This window comes from Anarhichas minor, unplaced genomic scaffold (assembly GCF_050575085.1).
Source record: "Anarhichas minor isolate MPS153535 unplaced genomic scaffold, ASM5057508v1 ptg000027l, whole genome shotgun sequence".
Taxonomy (NCBI): Eukaryota; Metazoa; Chordata; class Actinopteri; order Perciformes; family Anarhichadidae; genus Anarhichas; species Anarhichas minor.
The window spans coordinates 14,514,979-14,532,232 of NW_027466473.1; the positions used below are offsets into that span (position 1 = coordinate 14,514,979).

The 17,254-nt window shown below is 41.4% G+C and overlaps 1 protein-coding gene across 1 annotated transcript; it reads left to right on the forward strand.

The window, feature by feature from the left end:
• The first annotated feature begins 7,185 nt into the window (after positions 1 to 7,185).
• Positions 7,186 to 14,038, forward strand: LOC142960078 (multidrug and toxin extrusion protein 1-like). Its single transcript, XM_076101682.1, has 15 exons — positions 7,186 to 7,435; positions 8,531 to 8,632; positions 8,806 to 8,874; positions 9,024 to 9,172; positions 9,323 to 9,365; positions 9,480 to 9,524; positions 9,706 to 9,803; positions 10,008 to 10,105; positions 11,743 to 11,924; positions 12,052 to 12,160; positions 12,326 to 12,401; positions 12,648 to 12,717; positions 12,820 to 13,128; positions 13,250 to 13,313; positions 13,409 to 14,038. Exons 1-15 carry the CDS (start codon positions 7,247 to 7,249, stop codon positions 13,636 to 13,638), a joined length of 1,833 nt encoding a protein of 610 aa, XP_075957797.1. The 5' UTR covers positions 7,186 to 7,246; the 3' UTR covers positions 13,639 to 14,038.
• The last annotated feature ends 3,216 nt before the right edge of the window (positions 14,039 to 17,254 follow it).

Here is a 17,254-nt window from a genome sequence, read left to right on the forward strand (position 1 = left end):
GAAACCAGATAAAAAAACAAACCTTTCTTGCTCTTTTTGCTTTAATTCGATTGTTTCTGAAGGAATTCAAGATTGAATGTGTTGATTTCTTAATCACAAATATCTGCTTCAGCCTCTGACATTTCTTTTTTTTCGGTGGCAAAGGACTTTCTAGCAAAGCTGTATGTCGAACTGACACATTATTCATTGGCTGTCAGATAGTGCAAGGTTACTGTAAAACAAAAACAAAGCATTTATACTGCAGCCTGACAGGAAATCGTGTGAGCTGTCAACAGCAACATCAGCTAATTTCCAAATTGTGAGTCCATCTCTGGGTGGTGTAACATTATGTTGCTTTTTTGAATAAGAAATATCTGACTATTGACGGCTGCAGCAAAGTGTTCCTGATGGCCGTGCGGGTCATTCAGAGACAAACGTTTGGTTTCTTTTTCCTTCTTGAGGATAAAAAGATGGGAAACAAAAAAGGAGCAAATCTTGTCATCATTCATTCTTATTCTTTCTGCGTTTAACTCACCCTCTCCAGTCCTCCCCCATCCCTCCCATCCCCAGCCAGCTTCATCTCTTTTCAAGCCTCATCACCGACATGCAGCACTCCCCCCCCCCCCCCCCCCCCCCCCCACCCACCCACCACCACCTCCCTCCCCGCCCCAATTTCCTCCATCCACTTTCTTGTCCCTGAACAAGAATGAGATTAACTCAGTCCATTTGTATTAGTAGTAGCTGGTTGTGCTGCTTTAGGTTCCCTAACAACAGTATAAAAAAAAAATCTCTGTGTTGAGTGGGAGCTGCTCCTCGTCGGCCATCTCCTCCCACTGTGTAACCTCACTGGTGTGTTCAGTCTCTCCTGTGTGAGTATCTATGCGGCCGTACGACATGTGCACGCGCTCGTGCAGATTATTCTGAGGCACTCTGTTATTCATGGGCACGTGCATCTTTTAAAGCATTTCATTTTAGCAACATTTTTAGTCAAGTGGTTTATGCAACTTTCAGGAGACGTGAAACATTCAGGTGTGAAAGACCACACGGTAGCTATTAGCTTTTTTCAACAGCGTTGCCATGGCAACACTGTAAATTAAAGACTTATTGATTATTCATATTTCGACTGAGTTGGAAACTGTATTGTTGAGAAAGCAATGAGAGGCGAGTGGAAACGGTTTTGTTCCGGGTTCTCTTGTCAGTGTATGACCTGGTCACAAGCTTTCTTTATACTCTGTGGTTGTGACCTTTAACTGTAGAGTCTGACCACATATTTGGTCAAACTCTGTTCAAACAGAATGTGAAACGCATGAACAAACGAGCACCATTTTGCAATTGCTGCAAAGATTCATCACTCTCTCTCCCGTTTAGTCCAAAGTCAAAACAGTGGTATCTAAAGGAGGCATTACGTTGGAACAAAAAGAGGTTTAAAACTATGTTGATTATTCTGTGGTTACTTAGAGCATCAGATTGTTTTGTGATAACATCTTTGGTCATTGCAGAGATTTGAAATTTCCTGTAACCTACAAAATAATGTCTCAGAAATAACTGTTAGTGTTAGATCAAGTCATGGGGAATGAAGAAATGGCTCAAGATACATGTCCAAAGAAAGCAAAAAAAACTGATTCATCATCTTGAATGAATTGCTGTATGTTTGTTTGTGTGTCGACACTTCAAAGTGTGGACACACAAACAAACTATTGGTCCAACAAGAAAACAAGAAGAGCAGTTGTCTCCATATTTTGCACAGAAGTCATGTGTTCACCAGAAGAGGTCTGGACTCTGTTCCCCAAAAACATCTCAAGGATTAATACGATCGTATAATCCGTCTTGGATGTGATGGTAGAATAATGAGTGCCTCCTACCTACTTGTAGAAGTTTAAGAGGGTCCTGAGAAGCTGCAGAACCTACAGGAAGATCTGCAAACAATTGGCTTCACTGATGTTTTATTTGTTCTTTTATACATTTAGATTAGATTGTTTGGATTCCAAGAACAAGAAGAAAATAAAACACAAACACACACAAAACCAACTAATTGGGCAATGTGTTGCGCAATTGATTTGCTAAATGCGACACGCAGAGGATATGACGCAGTATATCGAAAGACCATTTTTAAAGTTACACAGTCCAATAATGAGTATAACAAGCAAGAAAGAGCTGGTGCTCAAGGGGTCAAACAAACACAGGACTGAAATGCAACTTTCCTGAAGTCATGTATTCAGTTTTCCAGCTCTTTTGTTTTTATTCATGGTGTGAATGTTGTTTGCCTCACGCTTAGTTCTATGTGGTTAAGAGTAACACCTGACTTGCAGCAGCTGAAACGATCAAAATGCACTTTGACAGTGTCGGTGTCTGAATCATAAAGGTCAGCAAGCTGAAAGCTCTGACTTTTGGCTGAACATTAAGTTTTGCTTTCATACTGCACAATTCAGAGTTTAAAACATTTCTTTGCTTTATACTTTGATTGGAGGGAACCGTTCCTTATGTGCTGTACATAAGACACTTCTTGTTGATGTTGATGCACATGTAAGTTTTAAGTGTACATGCTTACAATCCAGATTTCAAGGTAAAAGGCAGTGCACATGTTGTGATGAGGCCACTAGGCTGAGATACCACTCTAGCTTGGCTCTGGCTTTAATTTGTTTACAATCTATTTCCAAAACCAGATACGCCAAAGCCACTTGTCAAAGTGTGTAAAGATCAATTCAAAGAGGTTAGAGACCTTCAAAGCGTCACAAGCTGCTGGTATGTTTTAGGTAGGTAAGGCCAGGTGCCGCTCTCCTGCGACTCTCGTGTCAGATCAGAACATCTACTGCTTCATTTCCTCAGACGAGAGGGGAAAAAAAGAAAAGCTCCCTAGGGGGGAACTGAAAGTGAGAGGAACGGGTTGCCTCCTCTCCAAGGTCAACCAGCTGCCACGTTAAATGAGCCTCTTCAGTCAACAAAGCACAGAATCACTTCCAAGTATGTTTGTCATACATAATACCGACACAGCAAAATCACAAAGTCATACATAATAACCCCTGTGAGCTTAATAATGGGAGGCTTCAGACTGAGTCATACAAGATGTCCTCAAAAACCTGTTACCTTCTGATCTTTTACAGAGGGTTTTTTTTTCCTGCTCTGGTCCGTGCGAGCGGCTCCCGAGACACCCTTCGGTGCTGTCTGTTTGTGTTTACCCCTGTGGAGAAACACGCAGCTCCATCAAGGGTGCTATGGAAAGGACAGTGTGTCATGAGGGACCGAGCAGCACGGTGCCGCATTGTTTTAGAGGCTGGATGAGTCACTGAAGACAAATCAGGGTTGGTGGCATTTGGGAAGGCTCGTCCGTTGCATTAGGACAGCTCTGTTTAAATCAACAGTGGGATTATAACATGGTCCCACGATGCCTGTTGTAGCAGGTCGGACAAGGAATTAATCAACGCATAATGTAACCTAATTACCCCAGAGACTCAACAGTTACATGCTACGATTGTAATTTGTTTTTGAAGAAGAATACCTCCTCTCTGCTGTCTCTTGTCAACCTTACTCACAAAAGTTAAAATTCTCAAAGCATCGAGCCATGTTTATAGCAGCCCGTACACAATGCGAGTGCAGCGTCGCTGCTACTATTTCAAGTAATTTGACTCACCAAAGAAATTCAAAAGCTCATACATCATCAAAAGAGCAGACAGCAAATTCTCCTCTGCTTTAGTCATGGCTGAATTACTTTTCATCTATATCGCCGTTTTTACGCTTCAATTATTTGTCCCTTTGGACAAAGTCTGAAATTCAAATGAGGCGCTTGACATTGTGTAGATTTTAACTGAAAATGTGATCAGGAATATGTCAGCAACCCCCCACACTTCACACCTCCCACCATCTCATTCAGGTTTTACCACATTTCAAAAATAATGCTGCTCAGTAGGGTTCAGCTTTCTCTGAGTGGCTGCCTTTGATTTTTTTTTTTCCTGTCTGCACTGACAAAAGCAAAATGACACAAGATTGCCCACATACAATTTTGTTTTTGACTTTCAGCACACATCGTCTACGTTCGTCCCGTATGCGAACGTCAAGTGTGTGCAGGTGACAGACTCCTCCAAGCATAATCCGTTTTCCTCCCCGCTCCCCTTTTCTCTTCATTTCCACCTCTGTGTCTCTTTGTGTCTCTCTCTCTCTCTCTCTCTTTGACCACCCTCGTACACACTGCCAACATGAGATAGCCATGTCTGTGTGTCCAGTGCAGTGTGTCATGTGTGATAATGTGTGACGTACGCGTCACGTGCCAGCGGTTTTAGGGTTCCACTAGAAGCTACTTATTGTTATCGGTTTTAGGCATCATCATTATCAGCTGGAGCAGACGCGCCGGGTCCCTTTGCGTCATTGTTCCCTCCGAAAAACCCCTAAAGCTCCAGCCGCAAAAGCTACCCACAAAGGAGGGAAGAGAACACATCGAAAATCACTCTGGCGTCCCTCCCCTCATCCATCCTCTCATCCTCGGCCTGCATACCCCCCCCCCCCCCCCCCCTACCCTCTGCACTGTCTCGCTTCTTCTTTTTTTTTTTTTTTTTTGCATCTCTATCAAACGTTCACTTCTTTTGTCTCATGTGCTCTTTCTTATTCCATCGCACTCAATCTTTCTGCGTGACATGCTCTGCCCTCGTCCGCTCTCTCCGGCCGCCATTATCTAAACCACCCATCTCCTCATCTTTCCCTCAATTCCCCTCTGTCATAGTGAGGGAAAAAATGCACAACCTGCACACACAGATAAATGCACACTCCAACACACACAATGACACCGTGCGTGCAAATAGTCTCACCCCTCCCAAAACCTTCTTCCATGCACTCACCCCCACCACCACCACCTTACCCTACACACACACACACACACACACACACCCTAATCCTAATCACACCACCACCACCGTCATCAACCCTTATCTCACTCCACCAAATCTGCTGTGACTCAAAACAATTTCCTCTCATTTGCGATTTTACTGCCCACCCCCGCCTCCTACACCTCCATCAAACCACCTCCAATAAGCCCTCTCCACCTCCTCAATACTCCATCGCTACCCATCAGGCGCGAACCCCACCCAAACGCACATGCACACAAACACAAACGCATTCAAATGCACTTACGTACACACACTCTGACCGGTCGCCATTAAGAATGACGGCTCATCATGTGCACGTGGTGACTTGCCACTGTCATCCAGTGGAGCCCGAGAAGAACTGCAGTGTGACGTCACGGCGGACGCCGGCCCCGCTGGTTGGTGGAATATATTTACGTGTATGTGTGTGTGATTCTGTGCGTGTAGTTGGGATGGGGGAGCCGGAGGAATACAATTTGGTGGGTGGGTGGACCCGGTGGGCCTTGCTGCATCACTGAACCAGGAAAATGAATGAGGGCCTACACTAGGTGTCACCCCCTTCCTCTCCTGTTGGCCTCCGCTAATTTCCCTTTCTCTTTTCTGCCCCTCTCTTCTCCCTTTGGCCCCCGAGGCAAAGAAAACAGTTGAAACTGCAAAAATTAACTGAGTGTATGTTCGACAGTATGTCGCAGGGTTGCATGACTGTGCTTAATGACTTGAATCACCTGAAAGACAAACAAATGTCGATATTATTTGATTGAATGATTACAAATCCATTCAAAGTTCAGTAAAACGGCCTGATGTGCCAGAATATGAATTTTAACAAGAGCAAAACAGCACCACCCGATGGGAGGTTCTCACAGCCACAACCAGCGAGAGGAACACCTCACTGAGAGGTGTTACTATGGGAGGAAGAATACAACATGATGAGGCTACAGAATACAAGCTTGTGTGCTGTTTTACAACGACAGACTCAGTGAGGGGAAAATAAATCTGTGAGTCAGCAACATAACTTCAGTTCTCTCTGTATCTCTGCTGTCACGAAATGGTTTGACAGCCAACAGCGAAACAGTTTTCATCAGAAGTCAGTTTTTTTCGAGCAGACAATGTGCAGTTTCTACTGGTGATAGGAATTTTAAATATCGCCTTTGGCTTTTAGTGGTCATTTAGATCAAATCTAAAACCAGGAATATACACATTACACATGATGATGTTGAGCCTGTAATGCCATAACCGTTCATAATGAATTTAAAAAGAAAATCAAAGCTATTACATTTAAGGTAGGTTTGCATGATTGCATTAACATATTGTTTCCAATTACATGCAGTTGAATATGTGATTAAATTATAATGGCAGACACCTATGGAAGACTATTTGTGTATGGTGCTCATCATGATCGTCACGTATTAAAGGTACAGGAAACTCAAAAGTGTGAATATGTTACCAAAAAGGAGTTATTTTCTGCAAAACCTGATATTATTTTGGCCAATTGGGGATAGAGAAGACAAGCTGTGAGCTGTGAACACAACATTGACACACCACCTTTTAAGTTGGTATGGCAAACGTTTGATCATATACGTACACCACAGTTAGGGTGCGATTACATCATTCATGCGGGGTCATGTTTCTGACCACCTCGGTTTTATGGCTAAAACTGGAAAAATCTGGTGGTGGGGGTCTAAATTGCTAAATGCTCCTCGATGTTCACCAGCTAGTCACTAACTGTGTCTGTCTATTGTTTGGTGCTAAGCAGGTGGCGTTTGTTCTCTGTTCATACGATACATTGTTAGTGTGAAATATCAGTTATAGCCCCTTAAAAGCTGCACTAATCAATATTTTCACCCGACTATAGACATACCATATAACCAGTGAAAGTAGCATTTCAACCCCTCATTACAGTTAGCTGTGCTGTTTAAGTCATCTGTACTTTTCCTGCTTTATTCTTCAGTAAGATTGTTGGCGTCATAACTTCCACCTCCCCTCAATGCCCAGGGTTGAACAGGTTGAAAGCCCTGTTACTCATACAGTGTGTTTAATTATAGGCATGCGTATTCACACTTTGACCCAAAACATTTTATTCTTTTTGAACTTTGGTGAAACTGTGAAGATCTGTGACGCAGCTGAGAGAAAAAAAAAAAAAAATCATTTTGGCACCAGTTTAAGGGGAGTGCACAGCTTGTTTGTGGGCCGGGGCTGGAGTGATCTGACTTGTAGCAATACCCCAGCATTTAGTATTTTCCCTCTCTCACAGACAGAGATTAAGGTGGGCGGACATTGCCTTGGTTATTGATTATTACGCAGGTAATTGGTTATTGATTACTCTCAGCCTTCTTGTCTGTGTCTGATGGGAAGAATTGTACTGTACAATTATTCACTTTGGGAATTGAATTCTGTTTTCTGCCAAATCTCTTTTCAGTATGGAAGATTTAGCTTCAAAAGACGCTTGTAGAGGAGTAAATGGACAGTCCACAACAGACGAATCACCTTCTGCTGCTGCTCACAGTGTTGAGTCACACTGCGGATCCTGCATGAAAAGGGTTAAGCTCTGGATACCTGAGGACTACAAGAATGAATCAGTTCAGCTTTTGAAACTAGCGGGACCCGTGGTAAGATTGTGTCTAGATGCAACATGAGTTTAATTATACTCCATCAGAGTAAACATTTTTTAGAGCTAAAGGTACTAAGTCTGCAACACTGAGAATGATTGGGTGTGAATCACACAAGTACAGGAACATCTATGTTGTTGAGGCTGTTAGGATTGTATATTTCTTTTTTTCCAAACAGCTTTATTCAGACTAGTTTACTGTGTAGGACACTTATTACCATGATACAAGTGAATATGTCTGAGAAGTTTTTGATTTGATAAAAAAAAGGTTAAATTGCTTTACTTTTAACATGAGGGTTGTGCTGTACCAGTAATTATTTTCAAATTACCACCTACTTTCTTCTAACAGTAATTAACAGGGTAATAACTCCAAACCATTGGGACTAATTAGAAAAAGACTTGCCATAGTGATTAAAGTGTGGCAGCATTTTAACTAAAACAGATTACATCATTTTCACTGACCTAAATAAACCCCTCAGGGGTGTCACTAGATCAAGTGCAGACAAATACAGTGATATGTTGGTCATTCTCAATTAGCACTTGAATAAGCTACATGGTCAAAAGTAACGATTGCATTCCTTAACATTTCACATATGTATATACATATATGTATAAAGACTTGATGAATGCTAAATAGTCAATATACCATAGAAATAAGGTGCATTTGCTAGTGTCTAACTTTGTGAGGAGAAAAAGTTCAGCATATATCCACTTTTCACCTCTCATTGCACAAAGCCAAAACTTCATAGATGAGGACATTTAGTTTCCTTTTGTGCAAACCTTTTGATGCCAAAAGGCTGTCAAGAACCTACACCAGCAATCAGTAAAACTATTTTTTTTTAAAGAAAGGAGCAGCACTAAAGACGCTTACAAAAGAGCTGCGGTAAAACCAAAGCATAACACATGTCAGCTGCCAGAGCAAATAGGACCTTTTTCATACCTCGAGGCCTTTTGAAACATGATTTTTTTTTCAAGGAACAATAACTACATTAGCAACTGTACGTGCTGCATGTGGAGTTTTATTCATTCATGTTTTGTGAAGTTCATTTATGTTTTTATAGTTATGAAAATGTGGGAGCATGATTTTGTTTTTCAGTTCATTTCACAGATGATGGCCTTCATGATCGGCTTCGTCAGCATGGTGTTCTGCGGTCACCTGGGGAAAACAGAGCTGGCGGGGGTGGCGTTAGCGATTGCGGTGAGTGATCTCAGTGCAGTTTAGTTTCTGCTTTTATTGGCATTCTGCACTCAGGCATCATTGCACATCATTGTGTTGCGTTTTAAAACTTTTATTTTATCTATCCAAGCATGAATCTGTTTTTATCTATTCTTTCTGGACTGTTGTCTTATACTATCTAATTTTTTTTATAGGTAATAAATGTCACAGGTATTTCCATTGGCAGTGGTTTGGCATCAACATGTGATACTCTCATATCTCAGGTATTCAGCTGATCTTATTTATACAACCAGGTCAGTCCTGACCAGTTACTGCTGTGTTCACAGTGTGCTCTTCCAGATTTGTTTCCCTTTTTCTTGCACATGAGTAGGTGTTATTTTAGTTTCCTGTTTTTCTGACCACCTGCTTGCAGACTTATGGGAGTGGTAACCGAAAGCATGTCGGAGTGATACTCCAAAGGGGAGTTTTGATTCTGCTCTTAGCCTGTTTCCCCTGCTGGGCCGTCCTCGTTAACACTCAGCCCATTCTGCTGGCTGTCAGACAGAGCCCAGAGGTCGCCAGGTGAACCTTCTCCATTTCTAAATCTGTGCATCACAGCCATGCAATAGCACAAACTCACATCAAATGCACGTATTACACATGGATCAAGTTATCCAGCATGATTTATTGCACTTATTTACCATTTCCTCTGTTTTCTCATCTGCCATAAAGACTCTCCCAGCTGTATGTGAAAATCTTTATGCCGGCTCTGCCAGTGAGTTGTAATTTATTTTTTGCATCTCTATCCATACACGCTTTATTGAATGGTTGTTTTGTTGCATTATTGATCTAATTAACTCCATTTATCGCCTCCTGTTGGATTCTGCAGGCTGCCTTCATGTACCAGCTGCTGGGGAGGTATCTTCAGAATCAGGTGCGTTTAATGACTGCAAGGCCACTGGTGTGAAACTCAATAATGACTCAAAGTTGGTCTGTAATGAGATTATTTTCTGTGTTAGAAAGAGCGTGTACTGCGAGACTGATACAAACAGCAGATGCGCTGATGTGTTCAGAAGGCGTGCTTTTTTAAACAGCTTACTGTGTCTCACATGCAGGGCATCATGTGGCCCCAGGTGATATCTGGAGCCACGGGGAACGTTTTAAATGTAATAATCAACTACATTTTCCTCAACCATCTGGATCTGGGGGTTGCGTGAGTACATCCACCAAACCCATAATAGTGTGACTTAACTGAGTAATCCTCTTTTATATTTTAAACCAATCAGAGTATCAATCAGAGTAAGGATATAACATGCTCAGTAGCCATTTCTAATTGTCAACTGGAGGCTTTATTTAAGGACTTCTTTTACTGGCAATGACTAAATACTTGTTACTTGTTGTCTTGACGCCACTAAAGTGGATCTGCAGCTGCAAATGCCATCTCACAGTATACCTTGGCCGTGTTCTTGTTTGTGTACATCTGCTCCAGGGGACTGCACAAAGCTACTTGGGACGGTAAGTTCAGCGAGTTAAACTACTTTAGGGACAGCTTTTCATTTGACCTTTACTTCCTTATGATTTCTTATTCAATTTCAAATTCAGTTAACTTTCATGAAGTAACAACACACTATGAAAGGGTTAGTTATTCTAAGACAAAATCAGGGACAACTCTCAGACCAGACAATGCCGTGGTAGCGATCAGTCAATCACAAGGTAGCCACGCCCTACAGCATACCATGCTTTGTCTATTTTACTCTAAATGGGATTATAATGAATATCATCTGTATTGAAGAGGACTTGAAACTAGTGATTAAGGCGTTGCGAATCGTCATGCTCATGCGCCCTTTGTGTAGTCCAAAGCCTAACATTAGCTTTTACTTCTGCTGAATGCATTCACGCTTCAAAAACATAAAAGTGGTGTTCATTTGTGAAGAATATCTTTCTGAACAAAACATGTAAGTACAATCAACTTTTACGATTCTATAAGTTTATTTTCTTCAGTAATCTCAAATCCAATGGAAAAATAAATTCGGCTTTTTGTCGAGGGAACCAGTGTGATGCTAACTTCCTGGGTTGGTCTACAAAGAACACGTCTCGTCCCTGCAGCACTGTATACAATTTGACTTATTTTTGCAATCAGGCGCCCCTGATGGCTGTGAGAGAGAATGCAAGTTTAAGGCACTTCTCCATTGGCTTCACTTTTTACAACTGGAGGTTGCCGTCTATGTTGACCTACTGTGCTCTTGCAAAAATACTCTTGGCTATACGTTATAGCTTTACAATAATTGGAATGAATTAATTAGCCAAACACATCGCAAACTGTGGGCGAAGAGTAGCAGATGGGGGGTCAGAGATGCACTCAGCTGTGTTATCCCTAGAGACCCCAAACAGCCGGGGACCAGTTGATGAGTTAGGAGGCAACAAAAAGTCAATGGCAGTAAAAGAGGTAATAAAAGGTGATTTGAGAAAGTATGAATCACCGCAGCCACGACAGGTCCTTGAGCATGCAGCCTGCTGCTGCTGGTTCACAACTGCATTAAAACAATCTGAACCATCAGAGCACCCAACCTTTTTTACCAGGGTTCATCACAGTCTCATGCATACTTAAATAAACATGTCATATATTATCATTTTTAAGACTATGTTGGGCAAGTGAAACTAGAGAAAATTAAATAAATACAGGCTTCACCTATATCTTATTTAAACCAGGGCTATTGCTGATAAATGTATTTTAAGGCCCATAAAAATCTATATAGTCAGAATTCAGGTGTAAAGCCTACATAATGATTATTATTATTATATCATTGCTTATAATAACAGAGGTTAGCTTTTAGGCCTGCTTTGTTTACATTCTGTCATTGCAATGGACATGTATGATCACGTCAAACATTCATATACATTTAATTATTATCAGTGTTATCTGGGGGTTGCACGGTTTCCTATACATAGATTATTTTACTTGCCCGTTAACCGTTGTATGTTGTACAACAGAGATAATGTTCCTTCATAAGTGGTCCGTTTAAGGTGAAGAATAGCACTCCAAATAGTAAACATGACAATGTCTCAAAGTTCTTGTGAAATTGGCAGTATAACTTGTCTGCTGGGTATTAATGCATTTCATTGAATCCATCGCACCTCCTATCATCTCTTAGGCTGGTCAAGAGAGTGCCTGCAGGAGTGGGGTCCTTTCCTCTGCCTGGCCATCCCCAGCATGCTGATGCTTTGTCTGGAGTGGTGGCTGTATGAGATTGCAGGGTTCCTGGCAGGCATCATCAGCGAGGTTGAGCTGGGAGCTCAGTCTATAGTTTATGAACTGGCTACTATTGTTTACATGGTAACTGCTTGCTTTTGTCTTATAGTTAGAATTTCTATTACTCTATATAACCTATAACAGGTCGATGTAAAATCAGTGTGTTTCACATTTGGCTGTGAAATTTTTCCGTTCGTCCTGTCCACCACAGTTTCCAATGGGTTTCTCCGTGGCTGCCAGTGTTCGCGTTGGGAATGCTCTTGGTGCTGGGAACACAGAGCAAGCCAAGCTGTCCAGCAAGGTCTCCGTCATCTGTGCATGTATGAATCAAACAAATCAAAGTCATTTCCCATGTTTGTCCATTTCAATTAATTTGCCACCAAAAGGCATTCTGTTTATTTAGAATACATTCTAATCCCGATTATGCTTTTGTCTATTTCCAACCCTTGTCTAATGACGTGCTGGCTTCCTCATGCCTTATCCAGTTATTGTGTCATGTTTCATCGGAGCGTGTCTTAGTCTGTCTAAGGATGTGGTTGGTTACATTTTCACTACAGAGATGTAAGTACAGATTTTGGTTTGGTTTTTTAATTTTTAACAGGCAGAACCTCACAGAGGTCTATTGAGTTCACAGTATAATTTGTCATGTAGTAACTTCAGAGAACACTGACCCTTGACAGCAAAGTAAGCTTGGATTTTGCACTGTCACTACCTGAGAAATGAATGATTTAGTTATTTAAGCATATTTCAATCATCTGTCTTTATTAGAATTACATTTTTATATCCGTATCTGCATTTTGCTTTTAGAGACATTATTCAGAGGGTGGCGGTTATCATGAAGATTTACGGTTTCATCCATGTTGCTGAGGCCTTTGCGGTGAGAGCCTTTGCCACATAAGTCACTGTATCTCTCTGCCTCTCAAAATAAACCCGACTTGTTGGCACAGATTTTAGATTTCTCTTTGTTTGACCTCCACAGAGTGTGACTGGAGGTATTGTCAGGGGGGCAGGGAAACAAATGGTTGGTGCTGTGTGCAGCTTGGTGGGTTACTATTTCATTGGGTTCCCCATTGGTGTGTCTCTGATGTTCCCTCTCAAAATGGGCATCGTAGGTGAGGACAGATTAAATATTTATACAATAAGTGACAGTATCATATTTCCACTCAAACTAATAAACTTTTCTGTGTTTTCAGGACTGTGGTCGGGGTTTTTAATTTGTGTTTCGCTACAGTCCTTGTTTTTTATAGTTTTCCTGTGTAAATTGAACTGGATAAAAACCACTAAAGAGGTGAGTCACATTCTGTGTCAGAGGAAGAAACTAATTCACTTAATTCAGTGACATTGCTATTGTAGATGCTAATATTTTAGCCAGTATCTTTGTGATTTAGTTGTTTTAAATCTCTGAATAGGCGCTTTTAAGAGCAGGAGTCCAAGTTACAGAGGGAAATGAGATATTCTGGACAGAAAACAAAGGTTAACACAATTTACTAGTTATTTTACCTACAGCTATGGACATCTTCTTTCTGGGAACTATTGCAATCATTAATCATGTGTTAAAACCCTCGCAGCCCTGGACTCTGGCGATAAAAATGGCCACGAAAAGACCAGTCGATCTACTTCTTTCAGTTCAGTGAAGGGCAAGCTGGAAGTGCTGGATGCAGGTCAGCAGACTTCCGATGACGTGGCTCTGTCAGTCAGGCAGCTGGTGGTACGGCGTGGCCTCGCTGTGCTGCTCATGTTCATCATCCTCGCTGCTGGAGTCTGCATCAGCGAGCTGCTCATCAGACTGCTCGAATAAGACGAGTGACCATGAACTTGTGTGTGCAGCACGGAACCAAGCTCTGTGAGTCTGCCTTTGAGAGCGCAGATGCATCTTCATGCTTAGCAGTAAAGCACGTCACGCATAAACAGACATCAACAATCAACAGCAAAATTAAATGTATCTTCCATTTTACCATCTGAAGCAATTTGTAATGACGAACTTACAATCCATACTCCCACTTTTACAAAACATCTGACCCATTTATTATGCACTAATGACATCGGCATAACAATGATAGCTTACACAAGTTGTTGACTTCGTCAGATCCATTTAGATTATTCCTTGATTTCCTGTGTACTTCATACCGAAGAGGATTTGTCTTTAAAATAGAATCTATTCATTGTAATATTTCTTGATGAAATCTAAAATAAATAGGTCAAACCACGTCACTTTTGCAGTTCTTAACATATTTAGGAAAGTATAATAAGAAACACGACTTAAATGAGGCAGCCAATGAAAGGCTGAACAGAAAAAAATACTATATGGAGATGTCTCCTTTATATAGAAACATGCTGCGTAAGATGGTTGTGTATCAAGACTCTGACGAAATATATGTTCTCATTATGAAATATATAGTCTGAATGGATGCCACAATTAGAAAGAGCATGACTATATGCTATATTAAGGCTACAGCGCATCTGTGGATGTATGCTTTCATCATCAAAGACAGAAAAGCTGTTCTTTTTCTTTGGTATATTTTTTTTCTTTCCTTTGATCTGTGTTGCCAAATTTGATGATAATGAAAGGTCTGTACGCTCACACAATGCAACGTGCTGGCTGGATGAAGACATGTCAAACTGAGCAAATCAACCACCAGGAGCAGTGAACTAGCCAGCTCAGAGTTCACTTTGGTTTAAAGCAAGCTGTTAAGCACGTGTGATTGTTTGGGGCTGTCAATCGTTAAATCAGCTGTTCTCATCAGCTGGTCACATCCATTCAATAGCACAGCGACACACCTACATTGTTGCTGCTGTCTACTTTTTAAATATGATTCTCTCTCTCTCTGCCTTTTGCATGTTCATGCTGCTGTTAACCACGCCCCTGCACCTCCCAATCACCGCCCAGTAGTCGCAGCGTCATCAGCCTCCTCAGCCTTCCGCTCTCAACAGAATCATCAGCACCCACCAGTGTGTGGGCTCCACGGGGGGGATTTATGTTGCTGCTGCTCAGGGCAGACGCCCCTAGATTACAAATCTCCCTGTAGAGTCTAAACGCCAAAGACTTTCTGTCAAGACTTTATCATCGCGCATCATCTGTTATGATAAACAATTATCTTTTCTTTATTCACTCATCACTCCTGTTTGAAATAGGCTTATTTGAGTAATATGAAAAGATTGATACCACTCATGTCTGTGAATTATAACACTCCAGCTAGAACCAGTTAGCTTAGCACACACGCTGGAAACAAGGAGAAACGGCTAGCCTGGCCCTGTCCAAAGGTAACAAAATACACCTGCCAGCACCTCGAGAGCTCACTAATTTGATTAGTCCGTACTAGTAGAGCAACCGCTTGCTGGCTCCAACCTCGTATTTTCTATACAGACTTGAGAGTGGAATTGATCTTCTCATCTAACTCTATGCCAGAAAACAAATAAGCTTATTTCCCAAAATTATAATACTGTGCAAGACTGCTTGATATGAGACCATGTTGTTTCCCATTGGACAATGGGCAGAAGCAAATCAGAGTAAAAGGACAATATGGTGCATCTCCTCTTTAACTTTTTGTATGTGAAAGTTATTTATTCCAGGCGTATTCGTATTAAGGCCTCAGTCAGGCCCTCCTGAAGGATTTTTTTGAGTACAGGCTAACCACTTTATATTTTGCCTACTTTCACCTTAGAAGTTTCCATAAACGTCTCCACTCCGGCCTGTATGAAGCCAGTGCACTCTCAAGCCACTGCTCTCTCCAAACTGACATCAGCACCGGCTTGCAACAGATTGATGTTTGCAACAGTCCCATGAAAAATATTAATATTAATTTATCATTATTCAACATGTTAATCAGACTTGATTCATACATGGTTACGCCTGAGCGTCAGTCTTGCTCATCAGCGCAGACATTGTCACAGGCTCCTCACAGAGACTGTAATCTTGGCCCGCTCACCTCCAGAGACTGCAATCAGTAACACGCTGGGGCATCATTAACAAGAGACTGTGTAAAGATTTGCTGTCGGTATCATTAGACAAGAACTTGTGACAATGGCTTAAGAAATCTCATATTAACTTCTTGGTTGTATTACCTGAATCCATCATAGATGTCTTTTTACCTTTGTTGAGGTCTGACACAATCTTTTGTGTCAAATATGCATTACAACACGACAACTCTTAGTGTAGATAATATATGTTGTGTGACAGAACTCAATGATTACCTCTTCTCAAAATCAATCTTCAGCACTGTGAGCAATCAAAGTCTAGAGTATGACGTAAGTTATTGAGGTCTGGCAGTGATGTTGCCATTTAATGTCAAGTGCCATATTGAAGAGCAGAATCTATGTATGTCCATAAACAGCAGCTAGATCTTTGTTTGATCAAGAATCAGTTATTGAAGTAATAGCTGAAGTCTTTTGAGTTCCTACATAAAGTAAAGCAGCAATAGTAACACCATGACCTTTCCCAACTCATAGAACTACACCTTTTTTCACAAATCCAAACGCTATTGCAAGTCTAAAAAATAAAAGTAATGGCATGGCACTTTTATTTGCTGTTGTGATTGCACATGTACATTTTCCATTAACAACCAGTCAATATCTTCATCTCACATAGGCTCAGAGTAGACATCTCACACTTCATACAGATGCTTTTCATTCATTAGCTGGACTGAATGAGGTGGGTTGGTTTGGTGTGGGTGGCTGACACTATAAATACCTTTTACAGCCAACATCATCAAAGATATGCGTGCGCATGTTGCCAAAGGAAGTAGCGTTTTGTCACTGCCATTCACATGAGATAGCCAGCTTTAAACATTGAATTGAAACGGTTAACATTATCAAAATGTCTGGTTGTTGCATGTTCGATTGTCAATATTGATGGCCAACATTGGACTCAAGTTTTACAGAATTGCCACAGAATTACGAGTGAAGAGTGATGAGTGAACTGGGGACTTTCAGCTGAATGGAATTCAATGGAGGGCAGGAAGTGAAGAACCTAAATACCTCACGAAATTGGAAATGGAGGAAAGTGGATACATAAAAGGGTTGGTTGAACCTGCACGCAGCAGTTATTGCCAGAAAATAGAAACACATATTGGATATAATCCCTACAAAATGAAGAAGAGCGATTTTTCCCACAACTTTACCGATTTGCCCTGTTTGAAGGCCATCAACATTTCAAATTACCTCGTCTTCCAGACCTCCTACTACACCGCTTGCCAGATGAAGGCGTACAAGAGTTTAAAGGCTTACAATTATTTCGTGAGCGGTTGGGTCGACGACCTCGGAACCAAGAGTAGCATTTTGTGCCCTTCAGTACTGTTGGATGCTGTGGCTATACCTGCAGGACCTCAGCAATTGGTGTCACTTTTCAATCATTGGCAACATGGTTTGTATTTCTTCTTCTTCTTCAACTAAACTCAAGAAGAAGAGTTCAGTCTGTA